General features: G+C 45.2%; 2 protein-coding genes across 2 annotated transcripts; one reads left to right on the top strand and one right to left on the bottom strand.

Moving 5' to 3' along the window:
* Positions 1-9,914: 9,914 nt before the first annotated feature.
* Positions 9,915-13,779, top strand: FOXH1 (forkhead box H1). The gene is made up of 3 exons (XM_072602741.1): positions 9,915-10,130; positions 12,338-12,442; positions 12,611-13,779. The coding sequence occupies exons 1-3, from the start codon at positions 9,915-9,917 to the stop codon at positions 13,511-13,513; spliced, it is 1,224 nt and encodes a 407-aa protein (XP_072458842.1). The 3' UTR covers positions 13,514-13,779.
* KIFC2 (kinesin family member C2) lies at positions 13,777-24,789 on the bottom strand. Its single transcript, XM_072602734.1, has 18 exons — positions 24,604-24,789; positions 23,916-24,012; positions 23,560-23,738; positions 22,711-22,909; positions 22,338-22,438; positions 21,670-21,735; positions 21,308-21,445; positions 20,195-20,272; positions 19,759-19,888; positions 19,523-19,632; positions 17,842-17,950; positions 17,410-17,567; positions 16,499-16,603; positions 16,186-16,316; positions 15,938-16,061; positions 15,590-15,719; positions 15,201-15,457; positions 13,777-14,983 (listed from the first exon to the last, which is right to left on the bottom strand). Exons 1-18 carry the CDS (start codon positions 24,703-24,705, stop codon positions 14,747-14,749), a joined length of 2,451 nt encoding a protein of 816 aa, XP_072458835.1. The 5' UTR covers positions 24,706-24,789; the 3' UTR covers positions 13,777-14,746.
* Positions 24,790-26,220: the final 1,431 nt, after the last annotated feature.

Below are 26,220 nucleotides of genomic sequence, written 5' to 3'. Positions count from 1 at the left end.
CCAAAATTTCTGGAATGTAGCTAAAGCAATCCTCAAGAAAAATCATATCCCTATGAATATACATTAACAAAATAGGAAAAGAGAGGAGTGATAAACTTAATACACATTTTGAAAAATTAGAAAGCCAACAAACATCTAAAATAAGCACAAAAGAGATATTAAAAATTATAGGAAAAATCGATAAACTGGAAACCAAAAAACTATAGAAATGATAAACTAAAATCTAGTTCTTGGAAAGAACTAATAAATCGATAACCCTTTAGTCAATCTAATTAAAAAGAAGAGGGTAGAAAATAAAATCAATAAAATAACTGAACAAATTAAAATCACAATGAAATTGGAACAAATAAAGAGAATTATCAGATCTTATAATCCACAATATATGCTAACAGAATTAAAACAACAAGAGAAATAGTAGAATACCTTCAAAGTAAAAAAGAAGCAAACCAATAAAAGATGAAAAATAGAAAAGGACTAGATATAAATGAATTACCAAAGAAAGCAATTACTGGTCCAAGAGAATTCTATCAAATATTTGAGAGCAATTATTATTTGTACAACACAAATTGCTCTCAGAAATTAATAAAGGAAATACTTTACCAGTTTCCCTTTATGAGACAAATATAATTCCAATCCCTAAGCCAGGGAAGAACTAATAAAGTACAGTAGGACAACTATAGATTATTAATTAATAGCATTAATGAATATCAATTCAAAAATTTTAAATAGTTTTGCCAAACAAACTACAAGGATTCATCCAAGATATTATTTACCATGACCAAATTGGATTTATACCAGGGATATAAGGATAGTTCAACATTAGGAAAAACAAATAATACAATTAATTATATTTTTAAAAATCCAAGGCTACACAGTTATCTCAATAGACGCAGAAAAAAATTTTTTTGACAAAGTACAGCATTCATTTATACTAAAAATTATTAATAGAGACATAGGGAGCCTTTTAAAAACTCATAAAAAACTATCTGAAATCAGAGAAGATATCATATATAGGGGAAATACACTAGAATCTTTTCCAATAACTATTGGAAAAGCTAGTAATAGCAATAAGACTAGAAAAAGAAATTAAAGACATAAAGACAGTAGGAAAAAAATGTTGCTATCTGCTGATAATATTATAGTTTTTTGGAAAATCCTAGAGAATCAACAAAGATACTATTTAATAGCTTCAGCAAAGTTATAGATTACAAAATAAGCACTCAAAAATTAATAGCATTTCTAAATAATAATCATAAAATCCAAGAAGCAGTAATGAAAATGGGAAATCTCATTCCAAATAATTACAAATTATAAAATATCTGGGGATCAATCTACCAAAGTGTGTGTGTATGTGTATGTGTGTCTATATATATATATATATATATATATATGTGTGTGTGTGTGTGTGTGTGTGTGTGTGTGTGTGTGTGTGTGTGTGTATGATATAATTATAAAATATTTCTTAAAGAAAAAAACCATTTAGGACAGAGTCAAGATGATGGAGTAAAGGCAAGAACTCACCTGATCCCTGCAAAATTCCCCTCCAAACAAAATTAAAATAATACCTTGGAATGAATTCTGGAGTGGAAGAACCAACAAAAGGACACAGTGAAACCATTTTCTAGCCCAAGGCAACTTAGGAGGTTGGCCAGAAAGCTCTGTCTCACAAGGGTGAGAATAGACACAGTACAATACAGAGTATACCCCAGCAAGACAGTAGCAGGCCTTGGGGGGCAACTGAATTGACAGGAGCAGCTTTGGTAGTCCTCAGCCCACAAATGGTAAGGAGATTAGACAAATGATCAGAAGGAGATTACAGGAAACCCTCTGCTGGCACTGGGTGCGGGATTCTGTTACATTGCCCATACATGGTTCCAGGTTCCAGTCCCAAGGTGAAGAGGAGGAACGCTAGCACATTGAGTGTGTAGTTGCAGGGGTACAGGGGACATGGTCACAGTTCCAAGGCAGAGAAAAGTGCCTGTGGTCTTTCACAATCCAGCACACAGGCCAGGAGAGTAGTAAATACACATCTCCTTAGATCATACCACCTTGGAAGAATTGAAAACTTACAGACTCTGGAAATACTTGTTTAAAAAAGCAGCATGAAAAACCTGAAACTTGGGATAGTCCTTACCTCCTCATTCCAGCAGAGCTCTGCTGTAACATAAATCTCAAAGTCAAGAAATAGGCTGGAAAAATGAGTAAACAACAACAAAAAGAACCTAATCATAGAAAGTTACTATGATGACAGGGGAGACCAAAACATAGACACAGAGCAAAACAGAGTCAAAACAGCTACATCCAAAACCACAAAGAAAAACGTGAATTTTTCAGATCCAAAACATTTCCTGGAAGAATTCCAGAAAAGAATTCCTGGAAGAGTTCAAGAAGGATTTTAAAAATTAAATAAGAGAGGTAGAGGAAATATTGGGAAAATAAAATGAGAGTGATGCAAGAAAACCATGAAAAAAGAGCCAAGAGCTTGGTAAAGGAGACACAAAAAGATACTGAAGGAAATGATACCTTAAAAAATAGAATAGGTCAAATATTAAAAGAGGCACAAAAATTTAATGAAGAGAACTCCTTAAAAAACAGAATTGGTCAAATATAAAAGATGTAAAAAAATTCACAGAAGAGAAGAATTCAATAACACATAGAAGTGGATAAATGGAAAAAAGACATACAAAAATTCACTGAAGAAAATAACTCATTAAAAAATAGAATTCGGCAAATAGAAGTTAATGAGTCCATGAGATATCAAGAAACAATTAAATCAAATCAAAAGAATGAAAAAATAGAAGATAATGTGAAATATCTCATTGGAAAAACAATTGACTTAGAAAATAGATTGAGGAGAGATAATTTAAGAATTGTTGCAGTATCTGAAAGCCATGGTCAAAAAAAAAGAGCCTAAATATCATCTTTCAAGAAATATTAAGGAAAACTCTAGTATCTTAAAATCAGAGGATAAAATAGAAATTAAAAGAATCCACTGATTACAAAATGAAAACTCCCAGGAATATTATAGTCAAATTCTAGAGTTCCCAGACCAAGGAGAAAATAGTACAAGCAGTCAGAAAGAAATAATTCAAATATCAGGAGCCACAGTCAGGAAAAAAAGACCAGACCTGGAAGCTTCTACATTAAAGGATCAGAAGGTCTTGGAATAGAAAATTTCAGTAGGCAAAGAGGCTAAGATTGTAACCAAGAATCACCTACCCAGCAAAACTAAGTATAATCCATTGATGGGAGAATGTATACTTAATGACATATAGGACTTTCAAGCATTCTTGATGAAAAGACCAGAGCTGAATAGAAAATATGACATGCAAATACAAGTCTCCAGAGAAGTAAAAACAGGAGAGAGAAATCAGAAGGGATTCAATTAGGTTAAACTGTTTACAAAATTCCTACTTGGGAAGATGATACTTGTAACTCCTAAGCATTTTATCATTATTAGAGTAGTTAGAAGAACTATACATAGACAGAGTGCAAGGATATGAGATGACTATGATGAGATGATATCCACAAAACAAAATTAAAGGTTAAGAAAGAGGGATCTACTGGAATAGAGGGAAAGGAGAGATAGAATGGGGTAAATATCATGTAAAAGAGATGAGAAAGAGTTTTTATAGTAGAGGGGATGATGAGAGAGAGTAAGTCAAAAAGAGAGTAACATACATAGTCATTTGGGTACAGAAATCTATCTTACTCTACAGAGAAGTTGGAGGAGAATGTGATAAGACAAGTGGGGGTGGGACTGATAGGGAGGATTGGAGGAGGTAGTGGTCAGAAGCAAAACACTTTTGAGGAGGAACGAGATGAGAGGAGAGGGATAAACAGAAAAAAATAGGATGGAGTGAAATACACAGTTAATAATTATAACTATGGAAAAATTTCATAGTGAATTTCTCTGATAAAGGTCTCATTCCTCAGATAAATAGAGAAGTAAGTCAAATATATAAGAATACAAGCAATTCCCCAATTGATAAATGATCAAAGGATATGAGAGACAGCTAGTGGCTCAGTGGTTGGAGCACTGGACCTAGAGTCAGGAAAACCTGACTTCAAATCCAACCTCAGACTCTTCCTAGCTGTGTGACAAGGGCAAGTCACTTAACTTCTGATTGTCTGACAAAAGGATCCACTAGAGAAGGAAATGACAAACCACTCCAGTGTCTTTGCCAAGAAAACCCCATGGACAGCTATGGTACATGTGGTCATAGAGTTGGACCCTTGACAACAATAACATTCATAATATAATAATAATATAATATAATAATAACATTTTTAATTTTCCCTTTCATCCTATTAGCCAATCCGAAAACTGTGAGGTGGTATGAAGCTATCTATAGTCATATGAAAAAGTGTCTGTATCCCAAAGAGATAAAAAACAGAAAGGAAAAGGATCTATATGTACAAATATATTTTATGGCAGTTCTTTTAGTGGTGGCAAAAAATTGGAAATTGAAGGGATGTCCATCAATCGGGGAATGACTGAACAATTTGTTGTATATGTGATATGTGATAGAATACTATTGTGCTATAAGAAATAATGAGAAGGATGACTTCAGAAAAACCTGAAAAGACTTACATGAATTAATGCATAATGAAGTAAGCAGAACCAGGAGAACACTGTGCACATTAACAGCAGTATTGTAGGATGATCATCCATGAATAACTTAGCTATTCTCAGCAATATAATGATCTAAAACAATTCTGAAGGACTTATGATGAAAAATCTCCAGAAAAAGAACTGATGAAGTCTGAATGCTGATTGAAACAGACTTTTCCATTACTTTATCTTTCTGGGTTGTTTTTTTTTTGGTTTGTGTTTTCTTCTACAACATGGCTAATACGAAAATATGTTTTACATGACTCTACATGTATAGCCTGTATCAAATTGCTTGCCTTCTCAATGAGGGGGGAAGAGAGGGAGGGAAGGAGAGAATTTGAATCTCAAAATTTTATTTTAATATATTATTTAGTAGATAGTATTTTTTCCCAATTGCATATAAAGACAATTTTTAAGATTCATTCCTCCCTTCCTCCCTTCCCCTGCCCTTCCCTAGGACAGTAAGAAATTTGATATAGGTTATATATATGCAACCATGTGAAACATATATCCATATTGTGTGTGCTCATCCTTCTTTTGCCGAAGAAGATCATGCCATCAGAGAAAAAATGACATGACTTGCACTTGACTTTGTTTTGAGTGAGGGAGGGCTGTGTGCAGGTCACCAGGCTCACTTCTCCTCCAGAGCCATCTGAATCCAGTGACCAGATATTCATCAGAATAACTGGAGATGACCCAGGATGAGACAATTGGGGTTAAGTGACTTGCCCAAGGTCACACAGCTAGTGAGTGTCAAGTGTCTGAGGTGAGATTTGAACTCAGGTCCTCCTGACTCCTGCACTGGTGCTCTACCCACCGCACCACCTAGCTGCCCCTATATCCATATTAGTCATGTTGTAAAAAAAAAAAAACAGAAAAGAAAAAAAACAACCAAAGAAAAGAAAAATTGTATGTTTTGCTTTCTCTGGATGTGGATAGCATTTCCTACCGTGAATCTTTTGGACTTGTCTTGGATCATTGTATTTCTGAGGAGAGCTAAGTCATAGCTGAACATTGCATAATATTGCTGATACCGTATGCAATGTTCTCCTAGACCTCAACATTTTAAAAAGTGAATGTTGAAAATTGCTTTTACATGCAATTGGAAAGAAATAAAATATTTCAAAGTATTTGCTTTCCTACCATGAAAAAAAAGGAGGAAGAGGAGAAGGAAGAGGAGAAGAAATAAAGAATTATATAAATAGTTGGAGGAATATTCAATGTTGGTTGCTAAATTGTGCCAATAGAATAGAAATGGCAGTACTACCAAAGTTAAGTTATATTTTTTAACGCTGGGAATAACTTTATAGAACTCCATAAAACAACAAAATTCATTGGGGAAAATAAAAGCTTTTAGAACCTCAAGGGAAATGAAAAGAGGTAGCACTTCTAAACCTCAAACTATATTATAGAGCAACAATTATCAGAACTATCTGGTACTGGTTAAAAAACAGAGTTAGATCAATGAAACAGGTTAAACAAGGGAGAATCTGAAACAATGGAATCCAAATAACACAGTATTTAATACACCAGAAAATGTAAATTACTTAGGAAAAAATTCGCTATTTGGTAAAAACTTCTGGGAAAACTGGGAAGCAATCTGGAAGAAATTAGTCTTAAACTAACACCTTACAACATATTCCACAATGCAGTCCAAGTAGATACATGACTTTAAATATTAAAGCTTGTAGTACTAAAACATTAGAAAAGAAACAGAACCCATCCCTCTCATAGCTAGGGGTAGAAGACATATTGTTGACCAAATAAGGGACAGAGGCAATCACAGACAATAAAGTAATAAATAACTGATTATAGGAAACTGAAAAGCTTCTGTACAAACAAAATTAATAAACCTAAGATAAGAAGGGAAGAGGTCAAATGGAAAAAAAAAATCTTTCCATCAAATTTTTCTGATAAGAATTTGGAATCCAAGATATACAACAAAAATATATGCCAAAAAATCATTCCTCAATAGACAAATGGTTGGATATAAAAAAAATAAGTCTCAAACGATGAATTTCAAACTATTAATAATCATACGAAAGAATGATCCAAGTCACTAATAACAATAGAAATACAAGTTTTACAAACCCTGAGGTTTTACTTCACACTCAGCAAATTGGCAAAATTGACAAAAGATGAGAATAGTCAATGTTGTAAGGGTTGTGGGAAGATAGGCACACTAGTACATTGTTGGTGGAGCTGTGAATCAGTACAAATATTTTGGAAAGCAGTTTGGAACTATGCAAATGGGGTGACTAAAATGTTCATACCCTTTAACCCAAAAAATCCACTGCTAGGCTTACATCCCAAGGAGGCCACTATTAAGAAAAAAATCTCCATATACACCAAAATATTTATAGAGGCACTTTTTGTGAGAACAAAGAATTGGAAACAAAGTAGATGCCCATAGCTGAAAGGAGTAGCTAAACAAATTACAATACACAAATGAAATGGAATATTACTGTTCTCTAGGAAAAGAAAAATATGATGAATATAGAGAAGCTGGAAAAATCTACATGAAGTGATGCAGAATGAAGTAATTAAAGTCAAGAGAGCAATATACACAATGAATACAATGATGTAAATCGAAAGAATTGTTAAACAAGAAAAAAAAGACTGCCACAAAATCAAACAAGCAACTCTTGAAAAAAAGAAATTTAAGAACACACCAAACCCTATGCTGAGGAGGGAGGTCTACAGATGTTGTACACTGCATATATTTGCAGACATTATTGGATATGTTGATCACTTAAATGGTATGGATTTTTTCCCTCTTTGTTTCCTTGGGGATTTTTTTGTCTTAAAAAATTGTTATATTCGATTATTTTTCTGTGAAGTGGAAGGAGAAAGTTACTGAAGGAAATTGTTTTGTTCAGTCATGTCCAACTATCCATGATCCCATTAGTGGTTTTTTTGGCAAAGATATTGGAAGGATTTGCCATTTCCTTCTCCAGCTCATTTTACAGATAAGGAAACTGAGGCAAACAGGATTAAGTGACTTGCTCCAGGGCCACCCAGTTAATAAGCATCCGATGCCAGATTTGAACTGAAGTATTCCTGACTCTAGGTCTGGCACTCTATCCACTGTGCCAATTAACTGCCCAACTAGCTGGGGGAAATTGGAATGATTTTAAAAAACTCTAAAAATATTTTTTAAAAATTTGGCTGTTACATAGTAGAGGTATGTTTATCCCTGTTCTACGAATGAGGAATCTTAGGCAGGGAGTTTGGGTGTGGTCAAACAACTAGTAAATTTCTGATTTAATTTGGCTCCAGGAGCCAGACTCAGATTTTGTTCACTCATACGGCAGGGGCTTTTTCCATTTTACCACAAAGAACTGATGAGTGTCCATTTCTATTATCATTGCAAGTATTAATGCCAAAGTTAGATGGTCATCTGCCAGGGAACTTGAAATAAAAACTCTTAATTAGAGCAGTCCCTTATGACCTCTTATGACCTTGAGAAAGTTTCTTCCCCTCTCAGTTTTCTCATCTGTAAAGTAAATGGATCGAGCCAGATTCGAAGGATCTCGAGATGATCTCCACCCACATCCTCCTGCTTAAATGAGATAGTATTGTAAATCACTTAGGACGGTACCTGACTCATAGTAGGTGCTTAAAAACGCTTGTTTCCCTTCCCCCACTTCCTCTTTCCCTAGATTTTCTTCCTCCTCTCAAATTCTACCCATCTTCTAAGACCCTTTCCTTGAAACCTTTACCAACCAACCACTAAGTAGCCTATTATCAATCCCTTTTCTGAACACCCAGTAAGAAGGCATTTTATTGGTCAGGAGGATAAAGATGGAAGCCTTATAGGAATCTTAAGACTTCGTATTTATCATAAGGATAAGAATGTAATATATAAATGAAGCAGGATAGTACAGCAGTTAGAGGACCTAACTCTCTTAGTATCTGTGTGACATTGCACAAATCTCTTAGCCTCTCTTGATCTTCATTCCTAATTTGTAAAATGAAGGGATTAGACTAGATGGTTTCTAGGGACCCTTTCAGATCTAAATCTATGATCCTGTGAGATCAACAAGTTTGATCATGTCACTCCCCTACTCAAGAATCTCCAGTGACTCCCTATTACCTCTAGGATAAAATAGAAATTCCTCTGGCATTATAGCCTTTTTCAAACAGACTCTAGCCTACTTTTCCCTGATTTATTAAGAATTAATTCCAGGCACATACCTGACATTCCCAACAAACTGGCCTCTCAGCCGACTCTCACTAATACCACATTCTGTCCCCTGGAGGGAAGGGATTGTCTTTTGCCTTTCTGTGTATCCCCTGGGTTTAGCACTTGGCTTGCTAAATAGGCACACAGTAGGTGCTTAATAAGTGTTTATTGATTGGCTGCTGCCTTCACACCAGCAGTGGTATGGATTCTTTCCTCACTTCTTTCCTCTGGTCCAGAAACCCAAGCCTCCTACAAAGCTAGGCTCAAGGGCCACCTCCCTTAGGAGACCTTTCCTTATCCCCTTCACTGCCCCAATTGTACAGTATTGACTTTGTGTATATTATAAACTACTCAGTCCTTTACCATAGTTTCCCCAGCTAGAAGGTAAGTTCCCTGAGGGCAGGAGCCTCTTTGGTTTTGTCTTTGTATATACAGGGTCTATCAGAGTGCTAGGGGCCACATGATAGGCACTTAATAAGGGCTTATTAATTGATTTAGAGCTAGAAGGGTGCTTTAAAATGACTAGAAGGGGAAAGTTGTGGAATGGTTTTAAATCCCAGAATGAGAAATAACTGCCCCAGTTCTATGGGGAGTCTAGGAAAGTTTGGGGGCAGGGCACGGACGAATTGGAAGCTTCTTCTAGATAGAAGAGTGATTAAATTCAACTAATCAATCCAGAGCCAGGCCCTAAGGGGACGGCAAAGGACCTCAGATGGGGGGAGGGCAAGGTCTGGGGAGGACCTGGGTGGAGCCTTTTTCTAGGGATCCAGGGGACTACCTGGAGTGGGGGGAAGTAGGGGGGGCTGCTGTGGTCTAACTGTACAAGGGGACAAGGCTAACCTCCCCCCAGCCTTTAGGCTCTCAGCACCCCAATCCCTGGGAAGGAGTTCTATCCCCTCCCCCAAACCTCCCTTTTCCTCAGAGATTAACAGAAACCTGCTAATTGTGGCTGCCCCCTCCCCCACCCTAGGCTCCCTCCTCCCTTCTCTCCCTCCCCCCTCCATCCGAATGATAAAGGGCCCAGGGCCCCGCCTGCCTGCTGCCATACACCCAGGCCCCAATCCCCTGATCCTAGGTCCCAATTTCCTAGATCAACACGGCCTAAGGAACTCCATGCCCAGTGCTGGGTCCTTCCCTACCACGGTGCCCCGAGGGGGCTCAAGCCCTGGCCCCCCACAGCCAGAACCGGAACCAGAACCGGAGCCAGAGCCCCCCAAGAAGAAAAGGAAGAAGAAATATCTTCGGCATGACAAGCCTCCCTACACCTACCTGGCTATGATAGCCCTGGTGATCCAGGCTGCTCCGGCCCGGAGGCTCAAACTGGCCCAGGTGAGAGGCAGAGGTAAAGACCCCCCTTTCCCCAAATAAGTCCTTCCTGCCCCCTTCATCCTTCACTCCTTCCCTCTCATCAATTGTGCCCACTCTAAGACCCTTCCTTCCTCACCTGACCTGATCTCTCTTCTACTATGAATATTCCCCTGCCTGGGCTCCGCACTCTTCCTTTAGCTTCTAATCTATCTAAATCTGAATTCATAGTCCCTTCCTCCCTCCTTAGCCCCCCCAAATCCAGACCCTTCATGCCAACTTAGAATTTCCCCCCTCTCTTCTCCCCTGACTAACTCTGGCTCACTTCCTGAGAGCCTCATTCCCGTCTATCCTGGACATTCTCCATTGAGCTCTATGTCCAATCTTCGGGTCAACCATAATCTTACTATCCCCCCTGTCTACCCCCCCCCCCATCCTCCACTCCCAGACTCCCCTGTGTGGGCCCATAGTTCTTACCTCCCTTACTCTGACTCTTGGCTGGTTCCATGAGCCTGACTCCATTTCCCAGACCACCCAACTTTGCTGCCCTCACCCCCAGATTTGTCCAGTCCCTATTACCTATCCTCTGCCTTGATCCCTAGATACTCTAGTCCCAACACCCCCAGGATCATTCCCTAATGTTGTATCCCCAGCTCCCAGTCTCACTTCCCAGACCCTCCTATTCCTAGACTCAACCAACTCTAGACACCCTACTCAACTGTCCCTTGATTTCTTAATTCCAAAATCTCCTTTTAATACTAAGTGGATTCCATATTCAGCTCTCCCCACCTCACTCCCAAAACTCAGAAAAACTTAAGACAATCCCCTCCCCCAAACCTATCCCTAATCCTAGCTGACAGACCTACCCTCCCTACACATTCCCCAAGCCTTCCCTCTCTCAAACACTCTGCTTTCCTATCCTGGATACTTTACTCGGCTCTGACCCTGTCCTTAGATCTATCTAGACACCTCTTCTACCAGAAGACCTCACTCACAGACTAAGCATCCAATATAATTTCTAAGATAGTGCCTGGCACATTGATTCCCTGAGTTTAATTCAACTTCCCTAACCGTTCTGTCCTTTCTACACCTTCCATTCCCAGGCTTCCTCCCCAGACTCTACTCTCATGAGCACAAAATGGAAAGAATGTAGAAGGAGCCTCTGGACATTAGGTCAACATATATACTCTGTCAGGATTCTTTTCTTACAATATCCATGTCAAGTGATTTTATAACCCTTCACTTGATGCCCTCCCTCTATGAAGAGTTTTTAGCAAGTTTTCCTTTACATTGAATCTCAATCTGTGGCCACAATTTTACCCTTTGGGTGAGTCCTAGTTTTATCCCCTGGGACCAAGTAGCAGAACAAGCTGAGTGTCTTTCTCCAGACGGTCCCTTTTAAACATGACAGATAGCTCTTCATCCTCCACTCTTGACTGATCTGTCACTCCCTTTCCAGCCTCAGACACATCGCCTGCCCCTGTGTTGTGTCACACTCCATCCCTGGCATGTGTTTACTAGCCCCCAATGCTCAGGCTGTCCTCAGCAGCTGGATCCAAGATTACCACTGGCTACTCCACACTCTTAAGTGAATTGTGTGCATTTTGGGTAACCGTATTCTTCTAGTGGCCCTATATTTTGAAATTAAGTTTTATAATAATGCAGAATTTTGTCCCCAATCCCTGTAGATAGAGATAGAGATTAGTAACAGCTCATCCCCAAGGTGAATCAATAATAGTAGAATTCTAGGAAATGGAAATGAAGAAAGGAAGACTGACCTTGGGACAGTCTGATGACTACAGGTTAGGATTAAGTTAGGATTCTCTCCCAATAAGTGACTAGATGGAGGTCCCTGAAGGGATTGGGTGATATCATTTTCCCCAAAGCCTCAGGACAAGAGCTCTTTAGCTCTGCATTATTGTCAATCATAAGATTTAGAACCAGAATGAAGTATAATCCCAAACTCATTTGCCAGAAGAGGAAACCAAATAACTTGTCCAAGTCTTAAACCATTGAATCCAAATCTTATATTCTTTCTACCATATCCTGCTGGTCCCTATTTCCCCCCAAGGATCCCATTCAACTTATTCGAACATGTGTCCATTAAATCCATCTCACTCTCAGTTCCCTCCCTCAGACTAGGAGCTCTCTGAGGTCAGGGGTCTTGTCTTCCTCTCAGACCCAGATTGAGTCCCAGAGGTCTCACCTCATACCTCTGGATCTGGTTTCAGATCATTCACCAGGTTCAAGCCCTGTTCCCCTTCTTCAAAGATGACTATGAAGGGTGGAAGGATTCCATCAGGCACAACCTCTCCTCCAACCGATGCTTCCACAAGGTTAGAACAGCTGTTGGGAAAGCCTGGGGGTGGGGTGCCTTGCTGAGGGGGGAAGCCTGCTATTTGGAGAACTTAAGGGGAGGAGGGTAAGGGGCCAGTCCTCTGGCTAGGGCTGGGCCGGATCACAAGTACCAGAAGTTCTCCCAATCCCCTTGGCTCTCTCTCTAGGTGCCCAAGGACCCAGAAAAGCCACAGGCCAAGGGGAATTTTTGGGCAGTGGATGTGAGCCAGATTCCTGCTGAGGCCCTTCGGTTGCAAAACACAGCTGTGGCCCGTCGAGGGGAGAGGGGTGGCCAGAGCAAAGCCTTTGCCAAGGACCTGACCCCCTATGTTCTCCATGGCTGGCCCTACCGGCCCCCTAGCCCCAACCTAGCCAGCGACTCCTTCAGTATTGATTCCTTGCTTGGGGATATTCCAGAAGGGCCCCAACCCCCACGGCCTTCCTCCTCCTCTTCTTCCTCCTCTTCTACTTCAGAGCCAGTGTCCTGGCCCCTGGGACCCTTCTCCAAGTCACAAGAGGGGTGTTTGAGGAGCTATGGGGCACCTATTTCTCCCCTGTCCTCTTCCTCCTCTCCTTCAGAGGGGGGACTCTGGCCCCTCCGGCCCATCCCTCTCCTGCAGGGTACCTCAACCCAGGCAGGGCTGTTGGGAACCACAGCAGGGTCTCAGCTCCCTTCTTCTCTCTCATCTGAGCAAGGCTCCTGGCCTCTTTTGCCCCTCCCTGTAATTCAAGGTACCTCAAGTCAGGTGCAGCTATCAGGAGGTACCAGGGTTCCCCTTTGGGGACAGCTGCCCACATCATACTCTCCCATATACACCCCAAATGTGGTGATGCCCCTAGCACCCCCACCTTGCCCTCAGTGTCTGCCGTCACCAGGCCCTTCCTACTGGGGGCTAGCACCTAAGGCCACAGGTCCCTCTGGCTCTGTAGGGGACTTGGATGCACTCTTCCAAGTGGTACCACCTAACAAGAGCATCTATGATGTGTTGGTCACTCATCCCTCAGACCTGGTATCTCCTAACCCTAGGGGGTCTACTCCAGGTGCGCTATTCACCTGGTACAATGTGTGAAGAAGTTGGACCAAGATCTCTTTCCCATTCATTCCTTGCCTTCTTCCCCAAACTCCACCCCAACTTGAGTCCACATAAGGAAAGCAAAGGAGATAAGACTTCACCTTGGGTGTTCCCAAACATCCTCAGACCCAAGTCCCAGGTCCACAATTACAAACCAGTAGTTCCCATTCTTGAGGACTACCCAATCACATGTCACCCTATTATCACTTTTCTAATCAATCACAGGATTTAAAACCAGAAGAAAAAACAGATCAAACTGAGTCTTTTGAAAATTTTATTAGAACCACTTCCCTTTATGGAATGAAACTGCCATGGCTTCCCAGAGGGAGAGAGACAGTGAGAAAGAGACTCACTTTGTAGTTGGATCCTGGTTGGAGCCCTGGGGACAGTCCATTTGTCACAGAATCTTAGAACTGGGAAGGACCTTTGAGATCACAAGAGTTTAACCCCCTAATTTTGCAGAGGAAAAAAAACAAGTTCACTGAGGGGAAGGAATTACTCAAAGTCATCCAATGAGTTAGAGTCAAAATTGAGACCCTCAACCCAATTTTCCTAACAGGACCTAGAATTCTTTCCACTATCCCCACCCCCCAATATCTCCATTATACTCTTTCCTATCACGTTTCCCCTCTCCATCCATCAGCTCCTGTCCTCCAGTTTATACTATCTCTGGGCTGAAAGAAGAGGCTGGGACGCTGCCTATGGCCCCTCCCTTGGGCTTGGGGAGGGGAGGAACTAGCACCTTTGTTGTGGGGGGGCAGGGGTAGAGAAAAGAGATGTGAGCTGGTTGCTCCAGAGCCTCAGGGCTTGTCGGGGGTCAGGGCACACAGGGATAGAGGCAATAAAGGACTGAGACACTTTAAAACGCAAAGTCTGTGATTGGGGGTGGGTGATCACAGCTGAGGTCTCCCCTCCCCCCTTCCTGTGGGGTCTGGGCACCCTGCTGGGCGCGGCTGATAAGAGCTAGGGTTTGATAAGGAGTGGGGAGGGAAAGCAAGATGTGAGATGGCAGGGTTGGGATCTAGGGGAGGTTCATCCCCATCCAAAGAGAATGGTTAAGAGCTTAGAGTTGGGGAGTCCCTAGTCTCCAGGGAGGGGCCAAATCTACCTCTACATTTGAGGGCAGACCTTTTTTAATTTCAGAATCTTGGGAAACGTACAACCCTCAGTCCCAGCCCGCCAAGGACCTCCCCTAATCCTGAGGATGGACTGTCAGGACATAGGATGGGGTTACAGAGAAGGGAGTCCCACAGAGTGAGAGGGCTGCTCTGCTTGTGGGGAGATCCCCTTAGGGGCAGGTGTGGTAGGGGTCCCCAAGGAAGGAGTGTCCTCGGTGCTAGGTGTCGTTGGGGTCCCCGAGGTTGGAGTCCGGTGGCGCCGGGCGGGCCCCAGCTCCACTTGGCTCACACGTTCAGCGAACTTAAGCGAGCACACAGTCTCCCCCACATCCTCGGAGCGTGATGAGATCTAGGAGGGGGGAAAGAAGCTTGAGGGGAGGTGGAGGGTGGGGCAAGGTGGCTTTCCACTGCTCAGTCCTCAACCAAGGTGAGACATAGTATGCAAATGATTCTCGTCATCAGCGCTAGAGCCAATCGATTGGCTGAGAAACTGAATATGCTAATGAAGCGTGGCTCCGACCTTCAGAGAATGCTCCGCCCCCGCCCCCAGTCCCCAGTTTGCTCACCTGCACCAGCATTACAGCTGTGGCTCCCGGGCCCAGCGCAGGTTGCAGCAGCCGGGTGAGCTGGGAGTCTCGAAAAGGGACATGGGGCTGACGTGCCCTCAGGGCCGCCATCACACCCCCCAGGGCCAGCAGAGAGCGGTTGATGGTCTGCGCTTCCCGCAGTCTCCGGCCCCGGACCCCAACCCTGCCACTGGACTCCGTCATCACCGCTTTCCACACCCGCTCAGAGCCTGCCAGGTCCACCAAGTGTAGCGTCCCTATGGGAGGGGAGGGTCAATGTTGGGGTCACCGTGCCATCTTATGAGATGGGATGTAGAGATCGGTAGTGATTGTGCAGTTGAGGAGTCCTGGGCTCGGGGTACAGGCATTGCCGGGGCTGGGGCTGGTACCTGCAGTTCCTGGACCATGAGGAGGCGGGGCAGTGGTCAGCGTCAGGGTGACCAGGGCATGGGAACGAGAGCTGTGCTCATTCATGTGGGTGGCAGCTGTGGCTCGGTTTCGCCTCCCCAGATTCAGCATCTAAGTGGCACAATAATCTGTTCTTTAGGTGCTGACAGCACTAAGGGACAGAGGTGGTTCTTTGCATGGGGAAAAGGGGGTGAGGTCAAAGGTTACCTTGGGCAGCTCCCTCAAGTGGAGGGATTAGATCTGGGAGGTCATAGTTAACATTACACAGCAGGTCAAGGCAGTGAGGTCAAGAGGTTACCTGATGTTGAGCATCAAGGGTTAGGGGTTACCTTGTGCAGAGCCCTTAGATCAGACACATCCCAGCAGGTGAGGCCAGGCACATGGATTCCCCCACAGCCCTCTGGTCCCTGACGCACTGTAAGGCGCTCAGGGGGTCCCGAGGCCAGGAGATCCCTGAGGGAAGACAAAATAGGAGTCCAGCCTGAATGGGGAGTGAAGGATGATGCTTTTAGAGGGGTTGGGCAAGGAGATTGGGGGTGGGGTGGATGAGAATGAGGGAGCATGTTTGGACACTGACCTCACAGCCTCATTGTAGATTTCTACCATGCTGACCGTCACACGGTGCTGTCTTGGCCCTCCCTGTGCTCCCATCTCCCGGAACAGTGACTGCAGGGCTCTTGGGGCAATGCCTGGGTCCTCCGGAGGACCCTGAGGGGACAAGGGATGGGAATGGGAAAGATTCAGGCTCAGATCTCAGCCCTTGGCTCCTGGGGCTTCCTGTTCCATTTACCCTTAGGCGTGCCCCCCCCCCTTACCTCCTTAGTCCCCCATACTAAAGATAGGGCTCCCCTCCCCTCCTCATTCCCCAGCTGTGGGATTCCTGTCCAAACCTCCATGCTGTAGGTCTTGCCAGTCCCAGTTTGGCCATAGGTGAAAATGCAGACGCTATAACCTTGGAGACAGGACAGCACAGCAGGTTCTAGCTCCCTAAACACCTGGGGGATGATATAAAGACACTGGATGAAGGAAGTGTGAGTTTTTGTATGAATCACGCAGTGTCTGGGCCTCCACCTATCTAAATGTAGGAACTCTTGGGGGAAGAGGGAAGTTCTAGATAAAAGTGGATGGGTGCTTGGTGGGGGGTGGGGAGAAGCAGGTCACCTCCTCTAGGTACCTAGGAAGCTGGGGAATTCCTTGATGGAGTAGAGAAAGCCCTAGTCTGGGCCTTGTGAGATCTATATTTGATTCCTGACTGCACCAGGCTAATTTAAGTAACCTTGGGCACAATCACCTTCCCCTCTTTAGGCCTCAGCTTCTCCATCTGAGCAATGGGGTGAGGGTGTGGGGGACTACAATGTCAGATTTAATATCTAAGATCTGGAAAGCTTTCTCTGCATTGAAGTTGTTGTCATTCAGTCATTTCAGTGGAGTCAGACTCTTTATGACCCCCATCTGGGGTTTTCTTGCAAAGATGCTGAAGTAATCTGCCATTTCCTTCTCCAACTCATTTTACAGATGAGCAAGCTGAGGCAAACAGGATTAAGTGACTTGCTCAGGGTCACAAAGCTAGTAAGTAATGTCTAAGGACAAGATTAGAACTTGGAAGATGAGTCTTCCTGATTAAAAGTCTGACACCCTACTGTGCCACTAGTTGCCTCATCTCTATGGAAGAGGGATATAATAATATGAATATATACACATATTCATATTACACATGAATATATACCTTCATATTACATATAAATATATTCTCTATCTCTATGTTGAGAAAGAGGGAGAGAGAGAGAGATCAAATGATCACCTCCTCTTGGGTGGCATCAGGTGGGAATACACGGTCTAGGCGGAAATGACGCTGGCGCCCTCGGTAGTTAGCAGTGATCGTGCCCCCAGGACCTGGGTTCACATTCAGCTGGTTCCCAGGGCTCCCTGGCTTCAGCCTACACAGCACTCTGATGTTCCCTGTGGGAAGACAGGACCATGGGACTGAGTGCCACTGGTCACCCTTTAAACACTGCCCTATATTTCAGCCTCTTTACAGTCCCTTCTGCCACAGAATCTTAGACTTGGAAGAGAACTCAGAAGTCATCCATTCTATCCTATATCTATGCAGCAATCCTACTCTACTTGTTTCCCACCGTCAATGCCATCAAAATAGAAAAACTAGGCAAAGGAGTTGAAGCTCAGTATATTTTCATTTACAGAGTGAGGAAAACTCTCCCCAACCCATTCATACCTCTGAGCTCCAGCAGTCGGCCCTGATAAGTTCTTCTGGGTTTCTTACGTTCTTCAGGAACTCTCTTTCCCCAATGACTGCCTGACAGCTCCCCCAAAGCCCAGCACACCTGGGAGACAGACACAGTAGGATGTGGGAATTCACGTTCAGGTGACCTTTGGATTAGGATCCCAGACTGGGATCTGAAAGGGCCCTTAGACTCAGCTAATCCAATCACTTATTTTACAGAAGAGGACACTGAAGGTCAGAAAGAAAATTACTTTCCTAAAGTCACAGAAGTAGAAAAATTTTAGTCCAGAGTCAAACCCAGGTACCCGCCATGACTTCAAACCTAGTGTTCTTTTTGCTACATTCCAATGCCCTCTAAGGTTTTTAGGGGCCTCTAAGACTCTATAAGAGACAGGGTTGGGAAACTGGAGCAGAAAATGAGGATTTTGAGGTTGGGACTGGGTCTGGATTAATCTCAGGGACACTTGGTGAAAGACTAGAAATAGAATCAGCCTCGGGGTCAGACCTGCCCTACATCTCCAGCTATCTACAGGGATTTCCACCTGGACAAATATCTTAAATTCAACAAGTCCAAAACCAAGCTTATTATTTTTTCCACCCAAAACTCTGCTTCGCCTTCTGACTTGACTATCTGTTGATTTTCTACATATTCTGTAGCATCCATCCATTCCTACTGCCACCACCTTTAATCTTCAGCTAGTACAACAGCCTCCTAAGTAGCCTTACTACCCCTACTGTCTTCCCTCCCAAGTGTTGTGTAAGAATAATCTTTTTTGGAGGAGAGGCAATCAGGGTTAAGTGATTTGCCCAGAGTCACATAGCTAGTAAGTGTCTGAGGCCATATTTGAACTCAGGTCCTCCTGACTCCAGGGCTGGTGCTCTATACACTGCGCCACCTAGCTGTCCTAAGAATAATCTTTCTTAAACATAGATCCATGAATGTCACTCCCTGACTCAAAAATCTTCAGTAGCTCCCTACTGACTTCAGATAAAAGTTTAGATTGCTTTGTTCGGCACTGAAAGCTCTCTACAAATTGGTACTACCAACAATCTATAAGCATTTATGCGGTACCTACTATGTGCTAGGCATTATGCTAGGTGCTAGGTATAGAAATACTAAAGGATGACCCTGCCTTCAGGCTTAATTCTTAATAAGGCACTTATTAATATTAATTAAACACTCATTAAGCACCAGAAAGAAGGGAGGAAAGAACTCTGAGTTGGATTTGAACTCTGATCTGTCTGACTCCAAGTCTAGAGCTCTATTTGCTATCCTTTTTAGCTGCCCACCAAAAACATATCAAACATATATTATGCTTGGAAGTCTCCATGCCTTCTGCTTTCCCTGTGTCTGGGGTGCTAGTCCTTCCTATCTGTGTTTAAATTCCTATCTATCCTTCAAAGCCAATCTCAAATGATACTTGTAGGAAGCCTTCCTTGATTTCCTCTTTTGGTAACAGCCTTTTCCCCTGACCTTACACAGGACTTTGTTTTGTACCTCTCAACTACCTTTATCATGTGATATTGGGTGATATAATATAGCTACCTGGTGTGGCATATTTTACCTCTTTTTCAGCACAGTGCCCTGTCCCTAGAACAGCATGTGGGAAGTACTTTAGTAGAGGTGGCAGTGGGGAGGGGGAAAGGCAGCTTGGGAGGGGCAGCTACTGACCTGTCCTTGGGCCTCCTTCAGAGCCCCCTGATAGTTCTGGGTGAAGGCAATGACCAGCCCACGAAGGTCCCCGCAGCCCTGGCGCAAGGCAACTATGTGCCCCCGAAGTCCTGGATGGGGTGAAGGGGGAAGGAAAGATTGATAATGAGAGAGGAGCCTGGGGTGCCAACCCAGACTCAGCTCCCTCCCCCATCGGGGGCTTCTGCCCCTGGTCTGAATCCCTAATTTCACCATACCTGCCAGTTGGCTTAGGATCTGCCTCAGCTCCCTCTTGTTCCTTCGTTCAGACTCCTGGACAGCTGCCTCGAGCTGAAGCTCTTGAAGGGCCCCCTGAAGCTCCCACAGTTGCCCTTCCTGTACTCCTAGCTTCCCCGCCCCCCCCAAGACAGCCTGTCATGGGGTGGGCAGGGTTGGGGGGGAGACTGGGCTCCTGTCCTCTCCAGCTGTTCTTGTAACTTACCCCATAACCCCTAGTCAGGGCTACTATATGACCCTGGACAAGTCATTTCACCTCTGTTGGACTCAGTTTCCTCAACTGTAAAATGGGGGGATAGTAACAGCACCTACCTCCCAGGGTTGCCGTGAGGATCAAAAGCATCTGGCACACAGTAGGTGCTATATAAATGCTTATTCCCTTTTCCTTCCCCTTCCCCAGTCTGATCAGGTCCTCACCTGGGCCCTGAGGGTCTCTGTTGTCTCTTCGTTCTCTCTCAGCCGACTCCTAAGCTCCACCAGGACCTCTGCCTCCTCCTGTTGGTTGGAGGGAGACTTGAGAATCGGGAGTTGATGGGGGCAGAGGATGGGGTGGCACCAACTCTCTGGAGGGCTGCCTGGGCCCTGAGGCCTGTGGTCCCTCTAGTTGGGGGGTAGGGATGCTATAGAGGCATGGAAGCAGACCTATGGAGGGGCAGAGGGTAAAGTGGCAGTGGTAGGTTTGGGGAGACTGACTCACAGAGTGTCAGAACTAGAAGAGACCTTAGAGATCATCAAATTCTATCTCTCTGTGCCCCATTCCCCTGCAAAAAACACTCAGCAGCCCATTTATATACCCAGTACATAGGAGGACTAGGTCTTGGGTGAATGAGATCAGAAGGCAGAACACCTACAGAAGCCAACTTTCCTGGCAATATGGGAAATGAAGAGTTGGGGGAGAGGGCTTATCCCCACCCCCAGCCCACACATGGGCAACTAGGTGGTGAAGTGGTATATCTAGGTATTGGACTGTGGAGTCAGGAGAACCTGAGTTCAAATCCAGCCTTAAATGCTTCCTAGTTGTGTGACCCTGGGCAAGTCACTTAACCCTGTTTGCCTATATCCTCATCTCTCAAATGAATGGGAGAAGGAAATGGCAAACCACTCCAATATCTTTGCCAAGAAAACCCCAAATGGGGTCACTGAGAGTCAGACATGACTAATCAACAAACAAAACAAAACCTAAGTGACCAGGCTGGGAAAATGGACAAGATCCAGGATGGCATACCTGGATTGGCAGGGTAGAATGAGTGGCTGGTGGGGCAGGGGTCATAGGCTCATAGATTAGGGCTAGAAAGGACTTTAGGTGGGTCTAACTCTTTCATTTTAACAATAAGGAAACCAAGACCCAGAGCAGTGAAATAAATTGTGCCATATCATGCAGTCATGGAGCAAAGATCTGAACCTAGGGAGGTCCTTCCAAACTCTTTTCATCAGTCTTTCTAGATTGCCATTTCTCTCAAGAGGAAGTGATATGAGGTCACCTAGAAGAAGAGGTACCTTCAGAAGGGAGTCATTGGAGAAAGGTGTTACCTGAGCAGGGGAAGGAGTCTGGACAAGGGGCCCAGGCCCCCACTGGAGCAGCAAGTCCCTGGTAAGGCTCAGGCTCTGTTTCAGGGCCTCATTCTCCAGCGTCAGGTGTTGAATCCGCTTCTCAGAATCTGTTACCCCCTGGAAGGTAATGTGTCCCCTTGGAATCCAGGAATCCCCAAGCCCTTCCACTACCTTACAAGAGCCCAGAAGCAGGAATTCTTTTCCTCCCCAGGTTCATGTGTCAGGTGGGATTGCTTTCCCTCCTTCCCCAAAAGAGATCCATTCAGGTGCCAAGTATCCCACGTCCTCCCCTCATTTCACAATGTCTCCACCTTCCAGGGACCCAGGAATAGAGGCCTCACCACTCCCAGCCGAAGGCGGCTCAGTTCTGCCTCCTGGTGTTCCAGCTGTTGCTTCAGTTCCTCTATCTGGAGTAAATGGTTTGGGGGAGCCCTGGATGTGGTGGGGCTGAGGGGCATGATCTCTAGACCCCACCCTGTCCCAAAAACTGTTGTCTCCCCCCACCCCATCCATCTTCTTCCTATCCATTGACATCATCAGGTGGTCCATGTTGCTCTTGTCCCCTCAGTAACCTCCTCCCAGTCTGTCAGCTCCTTATTCCCCCAACCTCTTCTGCCTATACTCACAAAACACTTCTATTCACCTATCCCATAGTATCCCCCTTGAGTCCTGGGGTGGACAGTGCTCTTCCCCCTCCCTCCATCTCTCCACAGAAAACAAGCCTCCTGCTCCCCCACCTCCCATGACCTCTTGCTTGGACATAAGGCAGTCATCTCCTTGGCTCCAGGACTCTTCTCCTCCTCTCCCCCCCCCCCATCTCTTTACCTGTCTGGGATCCCCTCTTTTTGCTTATCCTATGGCCTCATTCTCTGCCACCCAAGTCTTCCCCATAAAACCTTGCTTAGCTCCCCTTCTTCTCTATCCATCCTCATAGCATCATTTTCTGCCCTAGGGTAGCCTCTTCCTCAACTCCAGGGCTGATTCTCCAGATGCTTCCCGGTTCTTTTACCTGCCCCAGGGTGGTCCCCTCGAGCCACTGCCAGTCTCTATGTTCCTCTTCTCTCTGCTGGGGTTGTCCCTTAGGCTCACCTCTCATGGCTACCCTTAGGCCTGTGTGGGGAGATGAGGAGGGGTGCAAGGAGAATAGAGAACTATTACCTTGGAACAGAAGGTGGGACTCTATCAGGGCTAAGAAGCACTCTTAACTCTAAACAGGGACTGCCCAAGGGAAAAGAGCTGGAAAGAATGTCTTGGAATCTTGGCCACCAGCCCTGTATCTACTCTCCAAACCCTGGTTTCCCCAGGGATCCTGAAGCAGTAGGATTTTCACCTCCCTCCAGGATCAAATACCATCTTCCCCCACTCCATTATACCCCATGTACCATCTGGGGGTAAGGGCGGCCCTCCTGAAGATGAAGTTGAAGTTGTAGCAGGGGCTGGGGCCCCAGTCTGCTGGGATCCAGAAAGCTGAGGCTGGAGGCTGGAGCCATGCTGGACCCTTGGGGGTCGATTCTCACCTGGTCCTTGCAGCCAGGCTACCACTGCCAGGAGCTGCCCAGTCAGTGTCAGCAGCAGGGAAGCCTGGGAGTTTGGGGGGTCAGGGGTCAGTAGGGAATTTGGGGAAGGATTAGAGCAGAGGGCTGTGATGGTTGTGAGGAAACAGGGATGGTCAGAGAGAAGGGATAACGGTCACAACATACAGGGTCATAGGTTCTAAAGCTATATAGGCAGATGCAGTTCTGGAGCTGGTTCATAGGATTTAGAACTGGAAGCTATCTTAGGGAGTAGCTAGTCATTCTCTTCCCCATTTTACATATGAGGAAACTGAGGCCTGAAGTCTTAGCTAAAAAAGAAAACTCAAGATTCAAACTCAGATTCTCTGACTCTTTCCACTATATTTCAGGTTCCTCAAAGAAGGCAGAGATATGCTGACTGGTAGAAAGTTAGGAAAAGAGACCTAGGGATAAGGGATAAGACTAAAGAAGGAAAAAGTATCTTGAGACCTCTCCTCTGTCAGACTGAATCATCGGCTGCAAGGAAGACCCACTAACTTAGGAATCAGGAGACCTGCCTTCTAGTATCAGTCCTGATCCTCACCCTAGTAAAGTCCTCAGTTTCTCCCTGTGTAAAGGGAGGTGGTTGGACTAGATCTTTGAAGGAGGTTTTTTCAACTCTGACAGTATAGGAGTCTAAAGGGAGTGAAAGAAGGATAAGGGAAGAACCAGGCTTACCTTGTCTGGGTCCACAGATCTTGTCCAGCCTTCACCTGTCCCCAGCTGGAGAGACAGGAATTCAGCCAAGTGGGTGATGGCTTCTTCGAGAGAGACCTCTGGGGAACTGCCTGCAGCTCCCTCAGCTGGTGCCTCTTGTTTTCCATCCCTGTCATTCTCACAGTCTGGGTCTGAGGAGCCTACAGGGTATTAGAAAAGTGAGAAGGCAAAGAAGAGGAAGGCCATGGTTACACAGGGAATTACAAAATGGCCATGCTGAGCTCACAGAGGAATCAGTGGTGGCAGAGAGGGAAGGCTGCCCTCCTTTTTCTGAACTGCCCAGTTTTCCCACAGCCCTGACTTAGTGGATCACATACTGTCTAGGCCATTGAGCTCAGTCCAGAGATCTTGCTGTGGTTGGTGGTGGCAGCGGCGGTGGCAGCGGCGGCTATTTCTGGGGAGGCAGCCAGCACCCTAAGAAAGAAAAAAAGGAATGGGAGCCTAAAGGCAAAGTGGGGTCACCACTCCCTTCCTGAGGTGGATGTGATAGATACCTTAGGTCCTCTTCTCCCAGGGAAAGGGAGAGGAAGTGAAAAGTTATTTTATAGTTAGGCCAGAACAGAGATGGGAAAGGGGCTTCAGGAACCATTCCTCTGTCATCTGAGCTTTTAGTTGTAAGTCATGCCAACCTCTCAGGCTGGTGCTGGGAAATGGGGCTGTGCAAACCTGAGCCAGGCAGTGATGCTGTACGCTTCCTCAAATAGGATGGGGGAGCTTTCAACTGCACTGCTTTCACCACAAGTGGTAGACTGAGGCGCCAAGCACTGGTTAGGGTGGGCCCAACCAGAGAGACCCATCCCCCGGAGAAGGGGTACAGGTAGGTACAGGCTCCAGCAAAAAAACCCTCCCCCAAATCTAGGTACAGAAGCTCAGATTTAGGCAAGTGGGTTTGGGGACGAAGATTGGTATGAGGTCAAGTGGACTCCTCCCAAGGGCAGAACTGCTCAGGCAAACCCTTACTCACCGTCCCATCCTTCCCCTTTCCCACTCTGACCTGTCGCTCACCTGCGAGGGGTCCCGGGCGTGAGCTGCTGCAGTCGCTCCCTCCCCATCCCTTCGAAAGAGGGTGTAAAAGATGTAGACCAGGAGCGAGTAGAAGGCATACATAGAGGAGGGGGTGGGGGGTCTTCCGAGGTCTGCCCCCGGCCCACCACCGCCTCCCGGCCCGCAGCCGCAGTGCTGGTGCGCATGCCCAAGACAGGCCACCCCCGCTGCTGCTGCCCCTGCTGCTACAGCTAGAGCTACTGCTACTGCTACTGTAGCCGCCCCAGCTTCGCGGCAGCGGAGGGGAGCGCTCCCTCTGCCCCATCCCTGGGCAAGAGAAGCATTAGGGTAGAGAGAGGTAAGAAGCGGGAGAAAGAGCTAAGGAAAAGGGGACCTGGGGCGGGCAATAGATGGGGCACGCCCCCTGAATTTGAAGACCCCAGCTCCCTTCCTCGCCTGGATCCACCCTCTGCACCACTCACCCGCTTCTCCTCCCTCCCACACATTTCCTCCTCCCTCCTTTTCTTCTAATACCCTGTAATACCGTCCTTCTAACTCCACAGACCCTCCCCTGCCATTCCATGCATCATGCAGACTCCTCCTCCTTACACCGACACCCCCACACACATTGACCCCTCTTCTCACGGAGTCTGCCTCCTGTGCCAACCTTCATTCTCCTCTCCTCTTCCATAATCAGTCACCGATCCCCTCACATTTATTAAGCGTCTCCTCTATATGTGCCTGGCAATATGCAAGGCTCTGGAGATGCAATTACAAAAATAAGTTACTGCCTGCCCTGAAGGATCTTACATTATATTACATAGATACAATCCATTAACAGGTAAGTAAATGAAGGATACACACCCAAAAGTCACATACTGAGTAACTGAGGATGGGAGGACCCTAACAATTGAGCGGATCAGGAGAGGCCTTTTGGAAAAGGTGGCACTTGAGCTGAGTTGTAAAGGTAGCTGGGGGTTTCAAAGAAGGGAAGGTGAGGGGAGAGCATATCCCAGGAATGTACTGTTCAAAGGCATGGCAATGGGAGACAGTGTTGTTTATAGGTAAAGACAAGGTCAGTTTGTCTGGAGCACAGAATGGAGTAGAGAAGATAAAGTGCAATCAAGTCTGGAAAAATAAACCAAAGACAGATTGTATGTTTTAATATAAATTTTTTGGGGACTGCAATTTCTTGAGCAGATAAGTAACATGGTTAGACCTGTGGTTTAGGAATACCAGTTTGGCTATGGTGTGGAAGACATGTTGGAGCAGATCGTCTAGTGCATACTTCCAATGAAGTACACCAGTCCCACCCAGAGATAGCAGTTAACAAAACCGACTCCAAGGATTGTACAGAGTGAGTTGGCTCCAGACATGGCACCGTGCAAACACCCTCTGTTTGAAGGCCCAGAGACCTATGTGACAGGCACTATACAAAGTGTTTTACAATGGTTATCTCATTTGATCCTTACAAGATCTTGGGGAGGTGGGTGCTATTATTGTTTTCATTTAATGGATGAGGAAACAGGCAAGCACAAGTTAAGTGACTTGTGCACAGACTGTAGCTGGTAAATCCAGCTAGTCTGTGGCTGGATTTGAACTCAGGTCTATCCTGACTCCAGGCTTGACTCTACATGG

The sequence above is a fragment of the Notamacropus eugenii genome, chromosome 4 (assembly GCF_028372415.1).
Source record: "Notamacropus eugenii isolate mMacEug1 chromosome 4, mMacEug1.pri_v2, whole genome shotgun sequence".
Classification (NCBI taxonomy): Eukaryota; Metazoa; Chordata; class Mammalia; order Diprotodontia; family Macropodidae; genus Notamacropus; species Notamacropus eugenii.
This window is presented reverse-complemented; position numbering and strand designations above follow the sequence as displayed.

What these genes read in the sequence shown, in the direction of transcription:
- FOXH1 (XM_072602741.1), top strand. Translation starts at nt 9,915, where the DNA reads ATGCCCAGTGCTGGGTCCTTCCCTACCACGGTGCCCCGAGGGGGCTCA. An exon ending in GGAGGCTCAAACTGGCCCAG is followed by an intron (nt 10,131 to 12,337) that starts GTGAGAGGCAGA and finishes ATCTGGTTTCAG; the next exon opens with ATCATTCACCAGGTTCAAGC. An exon ending in CCAACCGATGCTTCCACAAG is followed by an intron (nt 12,443 to 12,610) that starts GTTAGAACAGCT and finishes CTCTCTCTCTAG; the next exon opens with GTGCCCAAGGACCCAGAAAA.
- KIFC2 (XM_072602734.1), bottom strand. Translation starts at nt 24,705, where the DNA reads ATGTATGCCTTCTACTCGCTCCTGGTCTACATCTTTTACACCCTCTTT. An exon ending in TGAGCTCAATGGCCTAGACA is followed by an intron (nt 23,739 to 23,915) that starts GTATGTGATCCA and finishes AATACCCTGTAG; the next exon opens with GCTCCTCAGACCCAGACTGT. An exon ending in CCGACTGCTGGAGCTCAGAG is followed by an intron (nt 17,568 to 17,841) that starts GTATGAATGGGT and finishes GTCTTCCCACAG; the next exon opens with GGAACATCAGAGTGCTGTGT.